Raw genomic sequence first — 24286 nt, 5'->3', positions numbered from 1 at the left:
TTAATGCATGAGCACATTTTAAATGGTCGTTCATTAAGCTCTAACTGGTCCTTACATACAGATTAGTTGGAAACTAAATATTTATACTAATTAAGTGCAAGGTGTAACTGTGTAGCTAATTAAAAACATTAGCTTTAAATGATGTGCATCACACATTAAACAGAACATGGTCTACACAACCTGAAACCTGATAAATGTTGTTTAAGCCTAAATTTAACAGAACCTTTGAACACTGGTATTTACCTACTATCTACTGTTTGTGGTACAAGTGGCGAATTTGAAATTCTTCATTCTAATTGGAAGAAGGAAGTGGAAGATTTATTTGGCTGAATACATTATCTTGGATAAAATGGCCTTAAATATCTCAAAAAACCTAAGAAGGATAACTTAGTTTTGGGGTAAACTGTTCATGGCGGATTAATCCAGAATATAAAGCATAAGGGTAATCCATATATAAGTATACATATATATATAATATGTATGTATGTGTACAGGTTTACTATTTGGAGTAACCTGAAAAGTGAAAGTTGCACCTGACTTTCACTTTTAAATAAATTTAGCTGCTTTTTAATTTGGTGGTTTTCCTACTCTGAAAGTCAGTGGTTTGTTCAACTTTCTAGGTTATTCATCTCGTTTAAGGTCACAATGTTACAAGTGTGACCTCGATTCCAATACAAAGCACGCTTTGAGCTGTACTTGCATGCTGCTTGCACAGGATAAACAACACTGAAGTATTTGTAGGATGTATATTTGTGTGGATGCCGAAAGATGAGCATCCGTTCTCAGACTGGGAGGCCCGGGTTCAAATCCTGCTTATGGCAACATTTCTTTCAAATAACAGTTAAACTTTTTAAACTCTTTTCAGCAGAAATTCTGCTCATTCACCTCTTTTCAGCGCAATGTTCTGCTTTCCATCTTTTCTGCAGAAATTCTGCTCATTCAACTCTTTTCAGCAAAATTTTCAGCCTTTTCACCTCTTATCAGCACAAATCTCAGCTGTTTTCAGAAAAAAAAACTCTTTTCAGCAGAAATTCTGCTGATTCACCCCTTTTCTGCAAAATTTTTAGCCTTTTCACCTCTTATCAGCACAATTCTCAGCAGCTTCTGCTCATTTCAGCAGAATTGTCAGTCTCTCCACCTCATCTTTGTGAGAATGAGTTTGGCTCAGTGAGATGAGTAGCTGCCTTGAGACCAGAAGGGCCAGGTTCAAATCCTGCTCAGGGCAGCATTTTTTTTTCAATTTTTTCAGCTTTTTTCAACAGACATCTTCAGCGTTAAGGCATCCACACTGCATTTTCGCAGGAAATGCAAATTTTTCTAGTTACTTTGATTGTTGCATATAGTCACTGTTTTGCTTTTTTAGTAGACCAGTGTTCTCTTTTCCAATGAGTAAAAAAAGAGCTGTGGTTTAGTCATAGCTTCTAGGTTGGTGTGGCTTCTGCTTTTATACTATCTGTATGTTACCAAATACTCTCTGCTATTTCATAATCACTTATCTGCAGATGGATCTGACTGCTTTCATGACCGAGCCAACTGAAGCCGCAGCAAACACGTACCTTTACTCATCATTACATAGAGTGCTTTCCACTGTTTCAAATTATTTTGACTTTGAGTCGTTTATTTAACTGCAGATGAACGTGTTGCATGTTTTTTAAATTCTGGGCAACAGGACTGAGACTGAATCCAACATCAAAGGTTGGACATATCCACCAACGCCTGTCCAGCACTGGGTCATTGGCTCTCTGTTGGCAGACACTTTCAGTTAAAGGAAGGAAATGTTGCTGCACGTCGAAAGACTTTGGAAACCAGTAAGTCAGGTTTATTGAAACAAAGCGTGAGGTTTTGGACACTGCAGCATTTCCTCAAGTTAATGTTTAAATTATATGATGCCTTCTCTGCTGTTGGTGTGTTTCGTGACATGGAATCAATATTGATAGGATTTTATTGGTAAAATGCCATTATTCATTCTGCTTGTTTGATTCTTTATTAAATCCGTTAATGACACCTCACGCCAAAATAAAGAGGCTTCAAAGGTTTTCAGCATAATCAGCATAAATAGATATCTGCATGCGAAACTGCAGTATCTGTAGGCAGGGGATAAAAATTTGGTACCTGAAACTTTCTGGTTTCCATTTGTAGTGTGTGCTTTATGAAGTAGTCAGATTAGCATGCATGCAAAGTCTGTGTAAAGAGCAAAACAGCGGTTGCATAAGCCAAAAGTCAATCTCAAACCCACTGTTTATTCTCTTTGTTGACTATGCAAGAAAAGGAAAGTTTTGAGCGACACAAAGTGATATTCAGGGATTTATTCATTCACGGACTTGGTGAATTTGTGTGTGTTGACATGAAGATTGAGCTAAATGCTAATTCAATAGCTGGGACCGCGTCCTCGTTTAGGTTTGATAGTGTTTCTAGTAGATAATGGCAGACGGCTGGAGCGTGAATTGAGGCTGCGGTTTGTGGAAGGCCTCAGACATGGCAGCTCCCAGACCGGGCAGATCCCCATCTACTAATGAGAAGTGAATGAATTGCAAAAGGGAGGGAAGGTGGGGCATGACAACGAGGACAAACAGCTTGTAGTTGGGCGGGGGGGTTATATATAGGAAAGAACTGGAAGGGGCATGTATCGAGGAGGGATCCCACTCTGAAATTTCAGGTAAATTATCCTAAATATTGGCATTAAAATTCTTTCACATTCAGTTTTATTCTTATAAGCCAAAGCACCAGAGAAATAATAAAAACTAATGCAGTACAGCTACAGTATAATTTGTGGTTTGTTGCTTTCATAATGTTTTAAGTGAATAAAGACAACCTGATGGTATTCAATAACTTCAGGGCCTAAGATGTAACTGTGTGCCAAGCTTGTTTAGTTTGGTGAACTCTGATCGCGGAGGAGGAATTTGCTGTCAAAACAAACAAACGGAGATTTCATTACAGTCAGATGCCCTCAGAGTAAAATGAAAGTGTAAGATTTCATGGCAGCTCATCCAAAGGTTCACATGTCAGCACATGCCAGCATCCTTGGTGTGCCAGAAGAAAAGTCATCTGGAGTCCTTGAATATCACTTGATCATTTCAAGGCAGTCCATTTCACATGTGGTCAAGCATCTAAGTAATCAATAAGGTCTTATGTAGAGCCCAGTTTCATCACTCAGAACCGCTTTATATGATCATTAAAGTGATACTTCAGTACTGAAATGCTGCATCATGCTTGAAAATGAGTTGCTGCCTTCGATTGGACTGTGTGTAAATATCTCGGCCTGTTATCTATCAACATTGCTGAGACAGAATGGCATCCCCTTATTGACTTAGACATTTTAAATTCAGGTCAGATAACCCACTGAAGCCCTGTTAGGTCCAATGGACCCTGGGAATAAGAAGAGGTTCTGACCCAGTAAGCCGTCTGTCCGTCCATCCATTCTTTTTGTGCAGCTCTTCTATCAGTCTTGGCTGGACGCTCAGTAGCTATGGCGTCCTCCCAGTGGAGGCCCATTTTAAAGCTGTCATCCACCCTTCCTTTGCATACTTTTTCTCCTTTTAGTGCAAAAACCTCTTCATTGATCCCATGGACTATTCAGCTCCTGCCACTGGTTCATTTTCTTGCTTTATGGACCACATTCCTGCTTGGTTCCCAGTGCTTTTTATCAGCATCCTCCATTTATGTGGCCAGCCGAGTGGTCAGTATGTGTCTGTATGCTCTTTCTGGAACCGATCCACTTTGCCCTCCACAGTGAAGAGGACTGAAGGACCTGGACCACAGCCAGCTGGCCTCCAGTTAGTACAGCCAGGGCACAATAGCAAAGCCAGGCAACACAGAGGAGGCCAATGTTGTCCAAATCATGCGTTTTCCAGCACCATTGTCCTCGCCTCTGTTTATATGCCTTAGACATAGTGACTGTGCCCAAATCAAAGAATGATTTCTGCAAACATTTGCTTAGCACACTTAAAGGACTGTAAGATGACTTAAATGTTTGCACTGATTGGCCTTCTCAGCGGCTCATGGAGTGAAAAACAAACTATTAGTACAAACACTACATAATTTGCCTAGTTTAGGAGCATGTATATATGTTAATGTAATAGTTTACACACTCACCAGCCACTTTATTAGTTACACTGTGCTAGTACCTGCTTGGGCCCTCTTCACACAGCTGCTGCAGATTTGTCGGCTGCACATTAATGATGCGACTCATGTTCCATCACATCTCAAAGTGCTCTACTGGATTGAGATCCGGTGACAGCATCGTGTTCAAGAAGCTAGTTTGAGATGATGAGAGCTTTGTGACATGCCGTTCCATCTTGCTGGATGCAGTCATCAGCAGATGATGGATGTGCTATGGTCATAAAGGGATGGACACGGTCAACAATAATATTCAGACTGTGGCATTTTAAATATGCTCATTCGATACTAGGGGGACCAGACGCATCACACCACCATCAGCAGCCTGAGCTGCTGATACAAGGCAGGATGGATCCATCTGAATTTAAATCACTGTTGCATTCCCCTCTGACCTTTGACATCAACACAGCATTTTCACCCAGAAACCTCTTGCTTACTGGATATTTTTTCTTTTTCATATCCTTCACTGAAAAGCCTAGAGATGGTTGCGTGGGAACATCCTAGTAGATCAGCAGTTTCTGAAATTAGTCAGATCAGCCTGTCTGGCAACAAAAACCAAGTCACTTTCATAGTGACTTGTGTACTTCCCCATTCTGATGCTTGGTTTAAACTTCAGAAGGTCATCTTGACCATGTCTACATGCCTAAAGTCATTACTGTATGAGTAGCTGATTACATATGTGCTATAATGGCAATGTGTACATAATAAAGTGGCCGGTTGGAGTACTCATAACAGGAAGAATCTAGGCTAGGTAACAACTGCTGTTCTAAATAAACTGGTGAACCTAAAGCCAGTGAATGAGAGGAAGTGCAAAAACAAAGGAAAGAAAATCTTTGAAGGAGGGAGCAGAACTCAGGCCAAGACCCTGACAGCTGTGAGATGAAGGACGGCACAGTCTCTGCTGGTCTCAGAACAGAAAGTCGCTGCAGATGTCAAAATACAGCAGACATCCAGAGCCAACTGTAGGAACCAGATTTTAAAGAAAATAATGGAGGTTTTGGTGTTTAGTGACCAGTTCAACTGTACATTATACATCTCTATATGAACTATTTATTATAGCTTTTTTGACATCTATCCAAAACCTATTTACCCATTTTCAATGGTTGTGATTACAGTGATTAAAAACAGAAAACGAAAAATGTTTCTTCTCATGTCCACAGCCTGCAGGAAATCTGAACTCAAACTGTAACAGTATAAGAGCTAAACAGATTCAGATTCACCATGTAAAGTTCTCAAAATATACATTTTATTCAAAATATGTTAATGTAACCATCAATATATTCCAGTAATTACAAAATCAGTAGTTTTGTCTTCATAATTTGATCCTTAAACACAAGCCTGGATCTGTGTATGTGATCACAAGTAACTTTTGAAACAGGCTACTGTCCCTTTCTGCGTCATACTGAGCAGTCGGTACTTTTCTTGAACAAATTCCTGTTCAGTTGGATTGAATTTAATTAATAAGGAAACAGGGTTGAACTTTTTTTTTTTAAATCAACTTGTTTGCAGCTACCAGAAGTAAGCTGCCTCATAACAAGATGACATCGCTGTACCTAAAATAAGGGAAATGGCAAACTGTTTGACTTCATTTCTACTTCCTCAAGTTGAGGTGAAAAACAAACTGACCATTGCAGAAAAATCATGCACAAAAGTTCAGTCTTTCAGCTTTAAATGCACCACAGACACTGGTGTCTTAACACTCAGCGATATCTGGGTATGCGCTCGACTCTGCAGACATTTTGGACTCCTGGGACTACTTGAGGGTCTACTTAATCGCACAGTCCCCCCCCCCCCCTTTTGTACAACCAAAAGTCTGCTAACACTATTCACCCATATGGTTAACTGTAGTTTCCTATATGTTCATCAACAGTAACAACACAGACATGTAAATGCAAAAACATGGGAACATAACAGGGGGAGTACTGATAAAAACATATTTACAAACCTGTCCGTACAAATACTCGAACGCTGTACAGTTGATGTGGTGAGGAAGAAGGGTGATGGCGTGGCATTACAGGTAATCACATTTTCAAAGAAGTCGGCCATCAGAAAGCTTCCCGCCAAACTAAATTATTTTCAACTCATGGAAGACTCTTTGGCACAAACACATTTAAAGGAGCTGTTACATTTAAGGAATAGTTTCGAATTCCCGGGTGTAGTCTGACTGGCTTCTGCAGGTTTGATGACAAGGTTGGTACTAAACTCCTTCTTAGTCTCCACAAATAGAAACTACTTGGCTTAACTTACCATGAAGACTCGAAACAAAGAGAAACATCTTGCTCTGAGAAGAAAACAAAGTCTCACTAATGTTTTTCACTTTTTTCCTGCCATGTCAAGGCAGGAAAAGGACGCCTGCAGTGTTAATGGCTTTATTGCATTTAGGTAAGCCTGCTCACGACACACTGTGGTTAGCGGTTCTGCATGTGCTTGTTTTAAACTAAGACAAGTGTCACTGTGAGCGCACCAGCTATCATCTAATGGTGTGGCAATGACCAGTTTTTGAAGACAGTGTAGCTAGTAAAGATCCAGACAACATATCAGAGTCTAGATTTCCTATTACGGAAGTCTGTCATTTACAATCTGACAATCCTGCAGAGATTTAAAAGTCTTCAAACAATAGCTCATTGTTTTGCCACTGCATTCCCGTTAGTGCATTCCTGCTTTGCTCTCAGACCCTTTGCTTGCTGTGGTGCAAACTGCTCAATATTTCTCAGACTACAACAATGTCTGATAGCAAAAATCAGAGTCTGGGTGTTAATATGCTGACTGCTGGCTCTAGCTCCTCTCATCAACTGTTTCTAAAATGATGAAATATTCATTTAATTCAGCAGACAAACCACTACATGTAGTACTGGGGGTTTTTTTCCTTGGGGGGGGGGCATGACACATTACCTGATATAACAGCCTGGGCTCGCTACATACCAAAGATTCTTCTGAAAACTCATTTTTCATTTACAGTAATCATTACATAACATACAGTTTCAGTTTAGAAGACAAATACAGTGACTCAGGGGAAGTAAAGCCACACAATGGCCACCAGGAAAAAAACAAAAACGAAACATAAACAAATAACACTGTTATTTGTAGTGACATATTCATGAATCCATCCAGTATGATGGCTGTTTTTTTTTTTTTTTTAATTACACGTACATAACGCAGACAGTAACCCTCATTTCATTTGAACCGTTCTTCCATGTCAGAAGGTGCTCAGCTGGGGAGATTCGCCTCCCCCCCACTAACTCACACACACTCTCCACACGCCATCCAAATAATAAATACACTCGACTTTAGAAACCATGTTTTTTCTTTGTTTTTGTTTTTTTTTTAACAATTTACATTTCATAAATAAAACATGTACAGTAATTTTCAACCATGTTTGCTTAAATTATCTATACGAGTGAGCACAAAGTGAATAATGCATAAAACAAAGCACGACCTGTCAGTTTAGGTTCCACGTGAGAGGACGGTGAGGTGACGCATAGTTGACGGAATATAGTGACCGTTTCAAACACTAGTGCAGTACTTTTACTCTTTCCGGTTATCTCTCACTGTAGAAGTACACTTCATGAGTATTTTAACACTGTTTTATGGCATTCCTTTCCCTTACTTTTCCAGGCAGCATGTCAACACGGAAAGAGATGTCACAGATCTCCTTTTGCCATGTTTTGCATTTTCTCATGTGTTGTACTACAACAACACGGTGTATTACAAGATATCAGCACCCTTCCAGGATGACTGTCCTGCTTGTTTGAACATGACAAGAATGTGCCACATGTGGTTTGATAACAAGATTAGTTTATCCTGGAAGAAATGCTGTTCTAATGAAATAATACCAATCTGTTTGTGGGGTAACAGACAAAGTTTCTTCCATGTGTGAAAGTAGAGGATTCAGTACCTTGCGATCTTCTCTCCTAATTCTAAATTTCTGTCAAAAAACACTCCCCATCCTCTTTGATTTTTAACAGGGAGAGCGGGACCACTTCTTGTCTTTACATTTGTTGTGTAAAGAGACTCCATGTATGAAAGGAATTTCCTCCACTTCTCAGCTGCACTTTAAAGGAGTTACGAGACTGGGAGGTGAAAGGAAATGTTTTCATACTTTAATCGGGCCGCCTGTCTTGAAGACATTTTTGAATCGGGAGTGGTGAAGGATGTTCAAAGACTTTCCTTCTTTCTTCTCCTCCCTTCTACACAGCCTTCCTTGCTTCCCTCCTCTCAGTGCAAACACTTCCTGTTCTGGTAACAGTCACATGACCGCGCACCAACTATGACACGCAGCAGCAGGTCCGCACCTTCGGCTGCTCCTCCTCCATAGGCTGCTTGAATTTGAGCAGGGGTGGGTCGCCGCTGGCTGGGGTATAATATACGGCGTTGCCATTGGAGGAGACCAGCGGCATGCGAGGATCCTCAGTGGTGGTTTTGGCATCAGTGAAGGAGTCTGTGGAGCCGTTACCAAGGTGACCGTTGAACAAGGGGTGGTTCAAGAGCTTGGCAGCAGCTCGCTGCTTTTTCAGCTCTGACAGAGTCTGAGGGCGCTCTTTTGGCCAGGCTTCCTCCTGGGACGGCTGGGTGGTGACAACCCCACCCTTACTGGACGTCGGTGTGCTGCCATTGGAGGGAGGCTGAGGTGGCATGGATGTTGTCGTGGAGATTAGGCCATTCTGCTTGCTGTTGCCTTCTTTGAGGATGGTGGGTAGGTTGGACTTGTCGGGCAGCTCCACAGCGACAACAGGCTTGACCTGCAAGACATCAATAAGGATTACTTTAATCCTCTGTAAGACTTTCTTTTAGCTCATTAAATACACAAAGGCCTGACTGTGCAGGGCAGATCAGCAAACTTTGATCTGCTGCCGAGGCTTACAAAGTTCAAATGAAATCAGATGTAAAGCCAATTTATTTGCTTCATTATAGAGAAAATCTCCCAACTGTTCAGAGTTATTTTGTGCCAGAGCAACATTTCTCTGAATGTCATCTGATAATCTGCAGATAATGTGTGTAAAAAGTTGAGGTTACAATAAGCAGCGGCGGCGGCAACAGAGTCTACTGATAATGGAAGACAGTATTTCAGTTTTTTTCTGTTGTGGGTTTCCTTTTGTGCAATTGCTCCTGGGTGCTGGAGGAAGTCCTCTGTCTGATTCATCCAAATGTGACATTTCAGCTTCTGAGTGGGAAGAATCATCTTTCTACCTGTGCTTAAAAATATCTCTCACACACATTATCATCTGACAGCGTGTGTGTGAGGGGGCGGTAAATTCCACCAAGCCACCCCCCACCCACCCAAAAAACCAAAGTTAGAACTGCATAGAGCTATTTATGTAATCCTTAAAAATAGTCTCACACTAACTACTTGGCTATTCTCCTGATCAGACTCCTTTTCTTTCTCGTCCTCGTCTTCCTTTTCTTTCCTCCACACGATGGCCTCGGTCTCGTACTCTTTACGACACAGGTTGTGTCTGTCCGACAAACTGGCTCGCCGCACCACTTTTCTGTGAACACAAGTGGAATTCCCAGTAAGAAAAAGCAGCTAGAAAAATAACAGCTTACCATATATGGTACTTTTACACATGAAAGTTAAAGAGCAGAAGAACTTATACACACGCTAAACTGACAGCTTCATTATGTCAGACATTATGTCATTATATCAGCGGAGGCTTCTATCCACCATTCTCCTATTAAATGTAAATACAGCTGTAAGTATACAGAACAGATGTTTTGTCTGTTTTCTAATTTCTCCAAATAACAAAGCCTGTAGTAGCCATGCTACCACCAACAGATGTCAGCACATACCCACGACTGCCTGCACTGGACGTTCGCCTGCACAGCGAGGTCTTGTGCTTGAGCTGTGACTTCATGATAATGTCGTGTTTGTGTTTCAGGTCCAGCAGGATGGCTCTGAACTCCTCGTCCTCACACAGATCTTAAAGCAACATGGGTAAAAGGGACACTGTTAGTAATGCTTAACATAAAAGTGAACACTTGGAAATGAGACCCTGCTGAGACGATACTTTTTTTCCCCTGAACTCATTACCAGGTGCACCGGACAAGTGAGTGCTACAGTATACTGTAAACATACCAATTGGAGTCTCCTCCAGGAAGGTCTTGGCATTGAGACTGGCTCCGTGAGACACCAGCAGCTCTGCCACATGCATCTAAAGCAGCAACAACAACAACAGTGGAAGCAATTTGTATTAATGGTTCCAGAAACCTTTGTGTGCGCCTGAGGCTCTTATCTCTTTCCTGTTGTGTTTTCCTTACCTGACCCCAGCACGCTGCAGCATGAAGAGGCTGCCATCCATCTGAATCTCTGAGGTCCACACGAGCCCCCCCCTCCAGCAGCAGCTCTGCAGCCTGCGCGTAGCCATTTGCTGCTGCGATGTGTAGCTGCAACAACAGAGAAGGAAATAGATTGTTTTCCCCCAGTGCTCAGGATTTACTGTTTGCATGCAAAAAAAATAATGTGAAATGCATACTAAAGTGGCAATGAACATGCCAAAGAACGTTATATAGTGGTAACTTACAATTGCTTACTATGTGAGACATTACACCTGCAAAAATCTACAAATAAAGTATTTTTTTGCTTCTAAGTTTAAAGATGTCAGTTTATTGCTGTGCATCTTCTAATATTATGTTAAATTAGATGTAGATTATTGTGGTCAATTCAAGGTCCTGATCAAATTAGGCTGAGCCTGCCTCCATGAAACAACCTAATCTGTTAATGTTAAGATATTAATTCTTGTCCTAGCCTCATAAAACTAGCCTGGAACATGTCATCACTCAGAGGGAATTTGTAATCTTGCCCGAGAGACCTATCCAACATACTGTAAAGAAAAAAAACGAACTGAAACTAATTTACCATTTTCAGACAACGAAACCTAAACCTGAAACTAAACTGAAAACAAACATGATTAAAGTAACCCACGCAAACACGGGAACAACATGCACACACCACACAGAAAGGCTCTAACCAGTTGGTGGAGTCAAACTCCACTGAGCCAACAGTGCTAACCCCTGCACCACCGTGCTCCCCAATAATAAAAACAATGTTTAATAATAAAGTAAACAGGTAGTTTCAAAAGTTCTAATCAATAAAAGTCTCAACAGACTGAAGGGCTCTGTCCCAGAAGTCTTTTCATCTTCCAAGGAACAACTAACAAATTCAGAGCCTGTCATCGAAGATTGTGAGCCTCAGTGTGATTACTGTGAAGCTGGGATAAATAATTTGAAGCCTGGCTATTTACTGGGACCCGTGTAAAAATTAATGTGAGCTCGCCAACTAGAATATTTTAATAGCAACATTTTGTTAAAAATAACTTTTAATCAAATGGACCAATATGGCAAGGCCATGATGATCCACTTGGTAAAATAAATCCGCTTGGCATCTTTCTTGGCCTTAAGACAACAATTCTGACGGCTAAAGATCCAAACGGGACACAAAAAAACCCCAAAAAACCCCCCAACTTTTTTATTGCTTAGAGGCATAAAACAGATGATTTATCTATAAAAGGGCTTTACAGCAACCTAAGCACGATAACACACAAGCATCAACAATTTCCTCCAGTTCAGCAAAGGAGACCATATATCGTAATTTAGAAATCTTCTTTAAATAAAAGGTAACAGGAACAAGAAATACATTTTACAGGTGAATCAAAGCCCAGACTATAATCAGACATCCCAAACTCTGAACCTAAAGAAGCAAAAGGTTCAGGAGGAGCTATAATTGTGTTCTCAGTTGATGTTTAGAAGAAGGTAATGGCTAGACGGCCATTAATCTGGGTTAAACAGTGGTCCAGGGTTGACAGCCTGTTCAGCTGGTGAGGTTTAAAATACATATGCAGCTTAATGTCAATGGCATAGAAATGTCAGAAAAGGATGAATGATGGCAGATGAAGAAACAACATAGATAGAAAAATAATAAGGGACCCAGAACTGAACCTTGTGGAACTCCACAGGTTAAGGAAGCGATGTTAGAGTTCATCCTAACAGAGACGGTCCTATTAGATACATAAGTAGAAAACCAATCTAACAAAGAGCCAGAGATCAGATGAGAAAAGAGAAATAATGAAAAAATGCAAAGTATAATTACTCTGACAGAATCATCAAGTTTTTACACCAAGTCTTTTTCAGCATTTTGCTTATAAGAAATAGCAACTAAATAATGACCTAATTCAGCTCCACTTTATACATTTAAAAGAGAAGCAGCAGAATATTTGAGTGTCTCAAAGGTTCTCAGAGTAGAATATGCTTTCAACAACCTCAAAATGTTGTTTTAGGAGGAAATAAAAGCAAAAATCTTTTTTTCATTTTTTCATTTTGCTTTTTTAAATCACCAAACTGAAAATTGTTAATTTCAGTTTTTATTGGAACCTCCTTTGAATATTTTCCTTTCCTGGCCTTCAAATTACTGAATGCCTGAAAAAGAAAAATATAATATGATGGCAGCACTTGGCCTTTCATTCTGCCAATTTCTAAAGCCCCACACAAACTGTGGCTGTGAGGTTGAACAATAACAAACTGGTATAAAATATGTTTATTGCAACAGGGAAGTTGGCAAGTGGTGTGACATTCATGAAAGTCTGGTTTGCAGCTTCACGTGTCACTTACAGGAACTGTACTTAATGCTGTTTGCCTCTTTTGGTGAGACCGCAGAAGTAGGTTATGTTTGGGATAACAGAAAGCACCATCTATTCACCAGTCTATCTTTTGGAAAATGCCATCAGCATTCCAGAAGACCGAATATCGAATCCCAGCGTTCCTTTATAGGCATCTAAAGGCCGTGAGACATGCAGAATTAGCTAAAGGAAACAAGCTAAAGTTGTCTAACATGCCATAAAAATACAACTAAGGAACACATGAGTTTAACAGAAAACATCACTGTAATTGTAAACCAATGTACCGGTGCATCCCATCAAAGAGTGGTTACATTGATCAAAACTAAAAGACAGCCTCCTCATTAAGGACAAACTTCCTCATCTAAGTCAGTGTCAGATGAGGCTGAGGACGACAAGTAATAATAGGACAAACCTGAGGCAAATGAAAAGATCATTAGCATTAGCCAAATGACAAATCTGACCTTTTGGCGGGACTGGACAAAAAGCCGCTGAAAACATCTAAACTTGATCTAATAACAGTCTGTCCGGCTTACTGAGACGTTTCACTCAAAACCAGAAATGTCAACCTCATGCTGACAGTACAGGTTAAGCCGGGGGACCATCAGAGTCTTTGCTGAGATTTTCGTTCCGAAACAAACCGGTGGACCGACACTGGGCAACACTGCCTGTGTCACCGTGCCAAAAGTTTCATAATGTCAGCATACTGTGAGCACTCCAGTTCCTCCCACAGTGCCACCAGCAGCATGTCCTGATTTACCCTTCCACTGGTCAAACGCATGCCGGGACAAGTACTCTCTTGTCTTCCGTTTTCACCCACAATCTAACGACATGCAGCTAAATGTGTGATTAAAGGACTGAAATAACCTCCATCGCCATATCTTAACTTAACAATGCGTTTCACTTGTTATTTCCAGTCTGAAATGCTTTGTGTACATGTGAAACTTCACTCGCCTCACTCATTCTCCTTCACAAGGCTAAAACTATAGTTTTCTTAAAAATAAACAAAACCTGAGATGACAGTAATTGAAAAGAGAGGACTGCAATAATAGACCCATAAGTTAGGAGGCAGGCGCCAACGTGGTGCACTTAAGAAACTGCTCATCTACTGGGATTTTCCCTCACAACTGTCACTGGGGTTTACAGAGAATGATCTGTAAAAGTGAAAAGTGAGTTCTCTGGGTGAAAATGACTCATCGATGTGAGAGGTCAGAGGAGAATGGCTAGACTCCTTCGAGGTGATGAAGGCAAGAATAACTCAATTAAGCACTCATTACAACCAAGGTATGCAGAAGATCACCTCTGAACACTCTGGTCCAAAACTGGACAAAAGCAAATTGGGAAAAACATCCACTGGTCTGATGAGTCTCAATTTCTGCTGTAACATTGCGATGTTAGGGCCAGAATTTAAGCAACATGAACGCACGGATCCATCCTGGCTTCTATTATATAGTAGAACAGCATTATAGTATATAGTTCAGGCTGGTGGTGGTGATGTAATGATATGGGGGATATATTTTTTGGAACACTCTAGGCCACCCATTACTACCAATTAAGCATCATTTATATGCAGCAGCCTGCCCAAGTATTGCTGCTGACCATATCCATCTCTTTATGACCACAGCATACCCATCTTCTGATGGCTTCCCCCAGCAGGATACAAAGCTCAAACCATCTCAAACTGGTTTCTTAAGCATAACAATGAGCTCACTGTCTTCAAATGGCCTGCACAGTCACCAGACATCAATCCATCCACAACCAAACCACAGAGAAACATTTCCAGCTAAATCTACACAAGGAAGAATTAAGGCACTTCTAAAGATATAAGGAGGTGTGTCCAGTGAGTGTATTTTTATATATAAACTTTGTGTTTATGTGTCCTTCGTCAGGTTTATGGCACAGAGAACAACATGTGACACTTGTTACTTTTCCTTACTTTGTTTACACTTTTTTTTAATAAACTTCCAACAAAAATGAAAAATATTTCTCTTGCTTTGTGACTTCTGTCTGAAGTCACAAAGCATACAAATCATTGTGCCTGCACATCAAAACAGGATCATAAAAATGCATTTCACTGGAAAACAAAAGATTAACCTTACATAACTTCCTGTCAGTTCAGGGTCTCTTCCTCTCATCTGTGCCAGGGATTTTAATAAGGCATGCTCTAGTTTGCTTCATCGTGCTCGAATGAAGATTAACAGGATGTAGAAAGCAAAGGGACAAGCAGCTCAATCACACAATCTGTAGTAAGCCTTTAAAGCTTAACGGGGTTATTTTGGGATACTACTATCCCCTAGCTACTTCCATCCAGTGATCCGTCACTGTGTTTCCCCCGTGTAGCTAAATCCCTAATACATAATAAAGACTTCATTAAGGCATCTGACATTATATGCTCTACTCAGTAAATTATGTGCTAATGATTTTTTTTGTACCTTGCTTGACTTTTATTGCATCACTGTACTAAAGTGCTAAACAAAACAAATTTAGGGACTTATTAGGTACACACAATCCTCGCGTACCTTTGCACTATGCAGCAAAGCATAAAGACATGAGGGCCTTTATTAGTTTTCATTCTCTTGTCTACTTAAATCGCTCTAATCACACTTATGCATCAAACTTATAAACTTTAGGGGTTGGCATAAAACGCACACAAAAGGCCAACAGGAGCACACACGCTACTGAAAACCAAATATCCAATCTGACCATGTTTTCTTTGATGAAATGCTGCTTTTATGTTTCTTGTCATCTCTTCCCGCTCCTCTTAAATGCAATTTTATCATCACTACAGGTTTACTGTAATCTAACATTTGTTTAAATAATGACTGCAGGTATCCTGAGCATTCATAACTGGAGCACTCAGACCATTTAAAATCATACAGCTGATTTGTCTTTAAAAAATTATAATGAGGCTCTAAATGCCTGATTAGCTTTGGAGGTTTTACGGCCTCGCGAGACAGTGTTGCAGAGCACATGATCTTTAAAAGGTGAATCTGTAATAAAGACGGTCCACTGAATATTTACACACCATTTGCTTTTTTCCCCCTCTTTGTTCAGACCTGTGACGCCTGATATTAACGCGAGAGGTTTGTCTCTCTGCAGCACATCTGGAACCTGGTGGGTAGGAGGGTTCATTTCATGTTTAGCTCTCTTATCTTATTTTATTTCTAACTGCTTCCTTTTCAAATGCTTTTTCTTCATTTCCTATCATACGTAATATTAAAGAAGATCAAAGTTTCCAGTAATGAGGTCAGTATATATCCAAATAATCCCTATGAGCCAGCAGCTCAGGCTTCACGCAGACTGCTTTAAATGAGCCAATTCAGACAGCTTTTTTCTACTGGCTGTGATGTTAATAAAAACGCATATCCCCAACATGGTCATCTCCGCCACACAGGTCTATGTGTGAGCCAAGAAGCCCTAAGGGTAACTATGGGGGGACAGCAAGCTGTGTTGAGCTTAAAGTCAAGAGTTTTCCAGTGTCATGATGGTGGCTCTGCTCTCTCTGTCTAATATTTTATACATACAAACTGTTGAGCCACACCTTACTAACGCATGAAAGAAGCACTGCTGAAATTTGGCTACTTTCAGTTTGTGATGCAGAAAATGTGTTTATGTTCTTGGTGCTAATCTGCTGCTGAGCCTCTTTTATAGCTGCTGGAATTACAGCTACAAGAAAAATGAAAAACAAAATCCATTAATTACATACTGAATACTCATTCAGTCAATAAAAATAATTTCATTGCTGACTAAACTAAAATGATTTCCATGTCTCCTTTATTATCCTTTATTATCCTTTATTTATATATTTTATTATTATTATTATTATTATTATTATTATTATTATTATTATTATTATTTTATTTTTTTACTATTTAATTTGTAAAAATGTGTACACACACACACACACACACACAGGAAAATATTTAGTATACACATCCAGAAATGCATACACTATTATATATTGTACATATATTTATTAGTTTCAGGTTGGCCATTCTTGTATTTTGCTCGTTTGTGTTGTTGTGTTTGCACATCTCTGTTGCTTGTGGGGCTCGCACACAAGAATTTCACTCGCATGTGCTGTGCCAGTGTGCCTGCACATGTGATGTGACAATAAAAAGTGATTTGATTTGATTTGATTATTATGCTAAGGGAGAATCTCAGACCTGAACACAATGAATAATTTTCAGTATTTAAACGTGTAAAAGGTTTCCCAGCTCTAATGTACAGTTCATTTTAGAAACAAACAGCAGTATCAACACCGGGCCGAGCATTAAAATACATTATGTATATAATTTTCTCTCGTCTTCTTTGCAGCAACACGGTTGCATTTTACTGATATATTTTTTATGTTCTTTATAGCTCTCCATCTTCTGTTCATCTGATAATATTTCTGATTAGAGTAGATAATGCTCACTTGAGCCATTTAGCTCGGAAGAGTGAAATGATGTGTAAACACCAACTTTTCCGTGAGCCTGCACGGATTCTGAAGAAGGAAGCAGCTTGGGTTAACAGAGAAAGTTGATCCCGACTGAGGGTTTGGGTTTTGTCAAGCCAGCTTGGCATGTTGAACTTGCTTTGCAGTCTATTCATCTGCTCATTTGCTATGCAGATCTTCTGTTTATATGAGAAACAGAAGAAAGGAGGGGAAGATGAGAGGGAAGCAAACATCTGAACAGAAGAAAGTTGCTTTAAAGTGTGCTACAACATCGTTTTTCTTTCCTCAGACAGTGGATAAACTGAGGCGCTGCACCAAGTCCCAGTGTAAGATGAATCAGATGAATTTTATAAATGTGTATCATCCAAAACTACTCTTGCAGAATCCAAGGGTAGAAATATGGAGCCACAAATGAGCACAATAGGACCACTTTAACAAGCTTACATGGAAAAAATGGCTTCAGCCCAGGAAATAATATTAAAATCATTTCCTCTTTATTGCACCAAGATTTGTTTGCTTAGATAACCCAACAAAAATAGCAAGAAAAGGCTTAAACCCCAATATTAGAAACCTCCGGGTGATTCACCAATGGAAGAAGCCTCCAGAGCGTACAGACAATTAAAGCAGTGATATGGCAACACACTAACTGCATGGCTGCAATGCATGCATATGTCCACCCTGCTAAACTTTCCTAATCTTTGAATGTAGCAATCTTAATATCTGCTTTCCCTTTTTTAATAATATAAAAACATTTTGTCTGAAGAGCAAAAGCAGTGGCTGTCGTCCAGATGATATCACAGTGAAGATTTTAACCTCTCAAGACAATTTCTACCCTCATCTATGGCAGACTACTCTAACAAAAGCTACCCGCAGTAACAAAACACTTGTAGCTAATTTAAAGCCACAGTCAATTATATCTCAGACAATGTATTGTGGAGCAGCTACAGAAAGGCAGCTGCATTAGCTGCCTATTAACACCACACACAGAGCTTAGCTTTGCCAAATTAGTGCACCATCACTGAGTAACCTGAGCACATAAATCTGCCACTTTACATCACATTTTACATTAATCTAAGTGTATTTATGCAGTACATGCAACCAATTTTATCATTTTAAGCGAGCGCATTCTGTTCCACATAAAAGGAATTAAATGTTTACAATATTAAAGCAGCAAGAACTTCAGTGATGCCGTTTTAAACTGAGTTTAGTTGAGATTTTTAGAAGAAAATCAAAGCAGATAAACTTACCAGAGTAGCTCCCTGAGAGTCCTGCTGGTTGACCTTTTCTCCTTGACTCAGCAGTTCCTGAATGTCTCCTATCATCTTCCTCTCCGTCGACGCTCGCGTCTCGTTGATCATCTCCTGGGTGATGCCTGTCAGTCAAACATGCAGGCAGAGCAGCCAGAGTTAATCGCAGGGGAGTTTGGTCCTGACACTTTTAATATATAACTGCAGCCTGAAATGGACAGTTTTTGATGTGAGGCGAAACCCACTTGGGTATGATACCTCTGAGACACGTACCTGAAAATAAATGTAAAAAGTTAGTAAAGCCTTCTTTAAACTGTAACGTCTTCTTTTTATCTAAGGAGGATGTTTTCTGCCAGCAACAGTTTCCACAGTAGGTTGGAAGCAAAGCAGAAATAACTGCTTTTTGTTATCTTAGTTTGATAATATTTTAAATAAATGGTATTTGTAATAAAAAAAAAAACTAATGCTAGTGTTGAAGGTGAATTTAATCTTCACATAAAATTTTTTAAAATGCATTTATTTACTGAAAATCAGTGCAGAGCTGCAAACATTTGGACTTGAGCATCTGAAAGTATAAAGTGACCATTTTCTGCAGGTAGCAGAGTAGTTTATTCTCATGCTGGCTGTCCTTCCATGTCCTGGCAAAGAGGTTTGTTTGCAAAGACGGTTTGGCCCAGGTGTTTCTGGATGTCACTTCCCCTCTAAATTCCTCGTTTAATCCATCTTCCTGCTGCCAGGCAGGGCTAAATACTGAGACTGCCACACTTCAGCAAAGAAGTTATCCTCCTTCGGCTCAGTAACATTCAGCGTTAATTGAAAGAGGTGTCAGTCAAGACTGTCTCTTGTATTCTTGCAGTGTAACTATCAAAATATGTGAATTAACCTCAGAAGAGATCTGGAGCACAGGGTCAAAATATCTACACAACCAAAGTAAACACCCTGCCCTAATTTAACAAAAAATAAAAATAAAAAAAAATGGGAAATTGAATTCTCATTCATCCTTAAAATGCTGTTTACAGAGGACACTCCCCTGGATCTGATCATTCTAACTTGAAATAAATTGTAGAAGCAGTCAGGTCACATTTGACTGCACATTTTCCTTTGTTAGGATTTCAGCCCCGTGACCTTTCTCAGTAATAAATTTGTCACATAAAGCTGAAGGCAATGGCAGTCAGTCATCCACAACTCCTACTGCAATGTCACTCTTTTGTTTTAGCAGGTGTCCACGCATGTGAAGGTTAACAGTCGTGATGAAGGGAGTTAAAAGGGTGAATTGAATTTGCAATCAGAGTCACCTGGAGGGGTTTTAAAGGCTCACGGATCAAGGAAATGACAGCCCCTTTAGTCGATTTAATCCATGCCTCCAGCAAATGTTTTCTTCTGTGTTTTCTGTTGTTTCTCTCAGATACTCGTGTCACAAATTCTACCTCTTTCATATTTTGATTTTGCTGCAGTGATGCGCCACAGCCTGAAAAAAAAACTCCCAGAAGGATTAGAGGATGTCAAATCTAGAAAATATTCCTCACCCTCAAACAAAGGATTGTTCCCCCTGTTTTTAGCCTTTTCAGGAAACGTACATAACTGGCAGTAAATGTGACTACATTAGTTTCAGGTGCTTCAAATACCCTGTTGAGTTATAAAGTTGTATTTAACTAAGTAAACAATATAAATGAGAACAGACAAGAACATCGGGCGCAGTGAAAAACCTAACCAAACAGTTCATAGCGGTTGGACAAAAGATCTGGTCAAATATTCACCCAGAACCATTGATCAGGTGTTCAATGTTTGTATGTGTGTGTGTGTGGATGTAGCAGGCTTGTATAAACATACAGTACATGAGGACATGATGTCATTCAAGTATACACAAGCAGTTATATTTTTGCACATAAGGCAACAGAATGTCCTTTCTGTCTTAGGGGCTACTTGTTTAAACAGCTCCTAACTGCAGTGTTAAGCAGAAAGGAGCCTGTCTTAAACTGAAATGTCTGCAATTCCTAGTAAAGGGTAACCATGCTACCATGGCAGATATCTGGTATGGCAATCCTATAGCAGTTTCCTGCAATAGTACAGTAATAAAGACAGTGACTGCTGTGATGGCTGCACAGCTGGCTAAAGCTGTCTACACTGCACTTAAGGCCACTTGTATCTGTTTTTACTTACATTATGAAAATGTACTTATTCTTAATCTTGTGAAGAATTAATTACTTGGAAATAGGTTTTTAGAAATAAGCCACATAATGATTTTTTTTTAGCTCCAGTCTTTTTTCTTATTCACTGCTCTTTGTGGATTTGGCCAAATGAATTCCACATGATATAAGCAGATGTTATGCATGCTACATGGCTGATTTCCAACCCCTAGAAACTATAAAACTAGTATAAAATGAATAATTCAGTGAGTAAGTCTAATCAGCATCATTATCATAAATATAAATTCCTGCTAGGTTTGACGTCACCCAGTAACAGTACCCTAGTACCCACTCCAACAGTCCATCACTATAAATTTTTATCCCAATACTGCATAATTCAATTCAATTCAGTTTTATTTATACAGCGCCAAATCACAACATCAGTCGCCTCAAGGTGCTCTATATTGTAAGGTAGACCCTACAATAATACATACAGAGAAAAACCCAACAGTCATATGAACCCCTATGAGCAAGCACTTTGGCGACAGTGGGAAGGAAAAACTCCCTTTTAACAGGAAGAAACCTCCAGCAGAACCAGGCTCAGGGAGGGGCGGGGCCATCTGCTGTGACTGGTTGGGGTGAGAGAAGAAAGACGGGATAAAAGACATGCAAACTAACCAGCTGACCTGCACTAACGGCTTGGTATTTCCACACACCTTTTAATAACACAAAATTAGTATATTTACAGTATTACACTAATACTTATATGTATAATTAGTATACTAGGTATAATCAGATATAGTCTAAGTATACTTAGACTATATCTGATTTAAAAACTAAAAGAAATGAGGACGTATTCACTAAGGCTACGTTCACACTGCAGGCGAAAGCGCATCAAATCCGATTTTTTTTTGACCCTATACGACCCATATCCGATCATGGTATGACAGTGTAAACGTTACAAATCCGATATTTTCAAATCCAATCTGGGTCACTTTCCTATGTGGTACTGAATCTGATACATATCCGATGTTTTAGAAAGCGACTGCTGTTTTAATGCGACGGTCATGTCGCATTAAATCCGTCTTTTACGTCACTGACACAAGACAGACGCCAATTATCAGCGCCGGAGAAGACATCGTGAACGCTTCCTGGCCATCCAGTATAGATGTCAGTGAAACTGTTGGGAAGACAACGTTGGAGAAACGTGAACATTTTCTTTGTACTGCATAATCTGCAGATTCTGACAGAAATCTGCAACTATCCTTTGAAGCACCGCTCCTCTCTAAAACAGCAATAAGGATCATTATTAGGTTATTCACATTATTATGTAAATAACAAAATAACTTAAAGCAAAAATTGGGAAAGGTGAAGTCCGAAGTCTTTATATTAAGGGCCATCAGTCAAACAATATTGTTTGCTCTGGGTCTAAACAGAGCGCGTTGTGTGTGACGTCTTCTTTTGCGCATGCGGCCGCTTTGAGCGTTCACACTAGAGTGCGTTTGCTGTCGCATTTTATTTGTAGTGTGAACGAGCAGACAAAAAAATCGGATTTGAGCATTAAGACCTGCAGTGTGAACGTAGCCTTATTCAGCAATGCTTCTTTTAAACATAACAGTCTTCCTCTCCTTTCTCTCTTTTAGTGCTGCAATTAAAGTGGGGTTTTTTTCTCTCCTTGGGAAGGAGCAACTTTACATTTAGCTCAGATATATTTTGTGAACAGTCTGTATGTTTGGTGTTACGTTTTGAGCTGTATGAAAAGTTGTATTTGAAGTGGTCTGGAACTTTTGTCTCTTAAGTACTGCAACTGCACCTTTACGTATGCACCATGAACGCATCACAGGGATGAGAAGGGAAAAGGGACGTCTGGAAGGTGTAAGCAGGCTATGGGATGTCATTATCTTCTTATTACTGAGCAGGTACCTCCAGGCCCTCACCGGAAGCAGTGCCAGGCTTCAGCACATTGAATAGTAGTATGCATTAACCTGCCAATCAGATTTCATTACTCAATAACTGAAGGTGTTGGAACACTTTTCCGGATCATTTGAATTTAACACCTGAACAGAAGAAACAGAGCAGGGGCTTGTCCAACGATAGTCTAGCTCTACTATTATGTGGTATTTTTGTGTTTGTTACAGGGGAAGTGAACTGATTTCAGCATCAAAACACAACATCCATGTTCATCAATATTCCACAAACTTAAGCCATTAAGATTTATTGTATTGTTTTACTGGAAGCATGTTCATTTTTGGCTCTTAGAATGAAACTACTGTGCAGCAGAGTGATTTCATCATGTGCCACCGTAGAAGAGAGAAAAGGTAAGAAGCTATAATTTTGCTGTCTACACAGTACAACCTGAGGAACTATGACTGCTGCTGCACTGGAATCGTGAGACTTTTTCCTTTCAAATAGCGATGCAGAACAGGCCAACGATATTCAAAATATGCACAAAGTGTTACCATCTTCCCTTCTTTATTGCATGTGTGGATTTGACTGGGCATTAAAAAAAGGCATTAAAGGTGTCATGCCCCACTCTATTTTACCCAGATACACAGATCCGCTCCTTATCTCTGCAGCTCATCACAGATGAACTGGGCTCTCCGGGGAAGGATCAAGGAAGCACCGAATCCGTCGATGCTGCATATCAAGTGCTGTGCGTGTGTGTGTGTGTGTGTGGGGAGAGAGGCTGACTGTGTGTTCCCATCCCTGCAGTGTCTCAGGGGAGAGAAGTCTTATCCAGCAGTACAGTGCTGAGAACATTACGGGAGCAATTAGCAGCACCACGCTCCTTTTAATCAGCTTAATAATCATTCTTCTCACCTACTGTACCGCTATCTGCTTTCTGCAGCTTGAGAGATCCTATTGTAAGCTGAGAACCTCATTTTCAAGTGTCTGTTTTCCCTCTGAGAGCCCCCGCTCTCTGTCTCTGTGCATTTTCAATAATGCCTCGCATCCACACAATGTGGCTTCATGTGTCCTGTTTGTACTGTTAAAAAGATCAAAATTATTAACTGCAAACTTGTTTACGAGTGCAATAACCAGGCTTCTCGAGCTTTCGTTAACCAGGGAAATATGACTGAGCACCCCTGATGCTCGCCTTCAGTACCCTGCATCTACAGTCTCCTGCTTACTCACACCAGCTCCACACATGCATTTGGCATTTAGCAGTGTGCTGAAGGGCACCTTAACCAACTTAGGAAAGTTTCACCTTTTCTTTACTTTTTTGTTTTTGATACCACTTGTGAAGCACACCAACCAACAGCCTCGTACTGGTAAACAAAGAGGTGTGAGCATATGAATAAGCAATGACTTTTGTGAGGCAGCACGCTGCCCTGAAACACGTCGAATGTGTCTGTATGAGACTCGAAAAGAAGGATTAGATATGATTCATGTACTACTGAGTTTTTTGTCTTTTTTAAAGATGTTTGTTGAATCGCTAAAGTGGAGGTGACGTTAACAGTGTTAACAAAATGTTAGAAAGATTAATATGTGTGTACGATCTGGGAGGCAAAGAATACACTTTAATACTTAGAAGGAAACTGTGCTGCACACTCACTCATTTTAATAAAGTAAGTATGAAGCTACAGCCTGCTAGACTGCTTCTGTACAGGAAAAACAGAAAGTTTGTTCTGTCCAAAGCAAACAGCATCTTCCATAAAAACAAAATCAATGCAGAAGCAGAAAAAAAAACAGCAGTTCAGTCAACAGTCGTGTCATGCTGGCCCCAAAAATCACAGTTCAGTCTTTTCATTG

General features: G+C 40.0%; 1 protein-coding gene and 1 long non-coding RNA gene across 5 annotated transcripts in view; one reads left to right on the top strand and one right to left on the bottom strand.

The window, feature by feature from the left end:
• Window positions 1-5339: 5339 nt before the first annotated feature.
• The window catches only part of ppp1r16b (protein phosphatase 1, regulatory subunit 16B), a 97713-nt gene continuing 78766 nt past the window's right edge, over window positions 5340-24286 (bottom strand). The window contains exons 6-11 of one of the 2 annotated variants that reach the window (XM_080890668.1): window positions 18408-18532; window positions 10372-10497; window positions 10190-10265; window positions 9904-10033; window positions 9461-9602; window positions 5340-8855 (exon numbers count right to left, since the gene is read on the bottom strand). In XM_080890668.1, coding sequence (XP_080746794.1) covers window positions 8382-8855; window positions 9461-9602; window positions 9904-10033; window positions 10190-10265; window positions 10372-10497; window positions 18408-18532 — 1073 coding nt within the window. In that variant the 3' untranslated portion in view covers window positions 5340-8381. Of the gene's footprint in view, window positions 8856-9454; window positions 9603-9903; window positions 10034-10189; window positions 10266-10371; window positions 10498-18407; window positions 18533-24286 lie in introns of both variants that reach the window. The other variant, XM_080890667.1, reaches the window with a different exon arrangement.
• Window positions 8683-10286, top strand: LOC308402080. Of its 3 annotated transcripts, none has more exons than XR_013972688.1 (3): window positions 8683-8805; window positions 9993-10048; window positions 10148-10286. It is a non-coding gene; the product is annotated as an uncharacterized lncRNA (long non-coding RNA). The 3 variants fall into 3 exon arrangements; XR_013972689.1 differs by having other exon boundaries at window positions 8688-8809; XR_013972690.1 differs by having other exon boundaries at window positions 8755-8890.

The sequence above is a fragment of the Rhamphochromis sp. 'chilingali' genome (genome assembly GCF_963969265.1).
Source record: "Rhamphochromis sp. 'chilingali' genome assembly, chromosome: 9".
In the NCBI taxonomy this organism is placed as follows: domain Eukaryota; kingdom Metazoa; phylum Chordata; class Actinopteri; order Cichliformes; family Cichlidae; genus Rhamphochromis; species Rhamphochromis sp. 'chilingali'.
The sequence above is the reverse complement of the archived record's forward strand: the minus strand, read 5'-3'. Positions and strand labels throughout refer to the sequence as shown.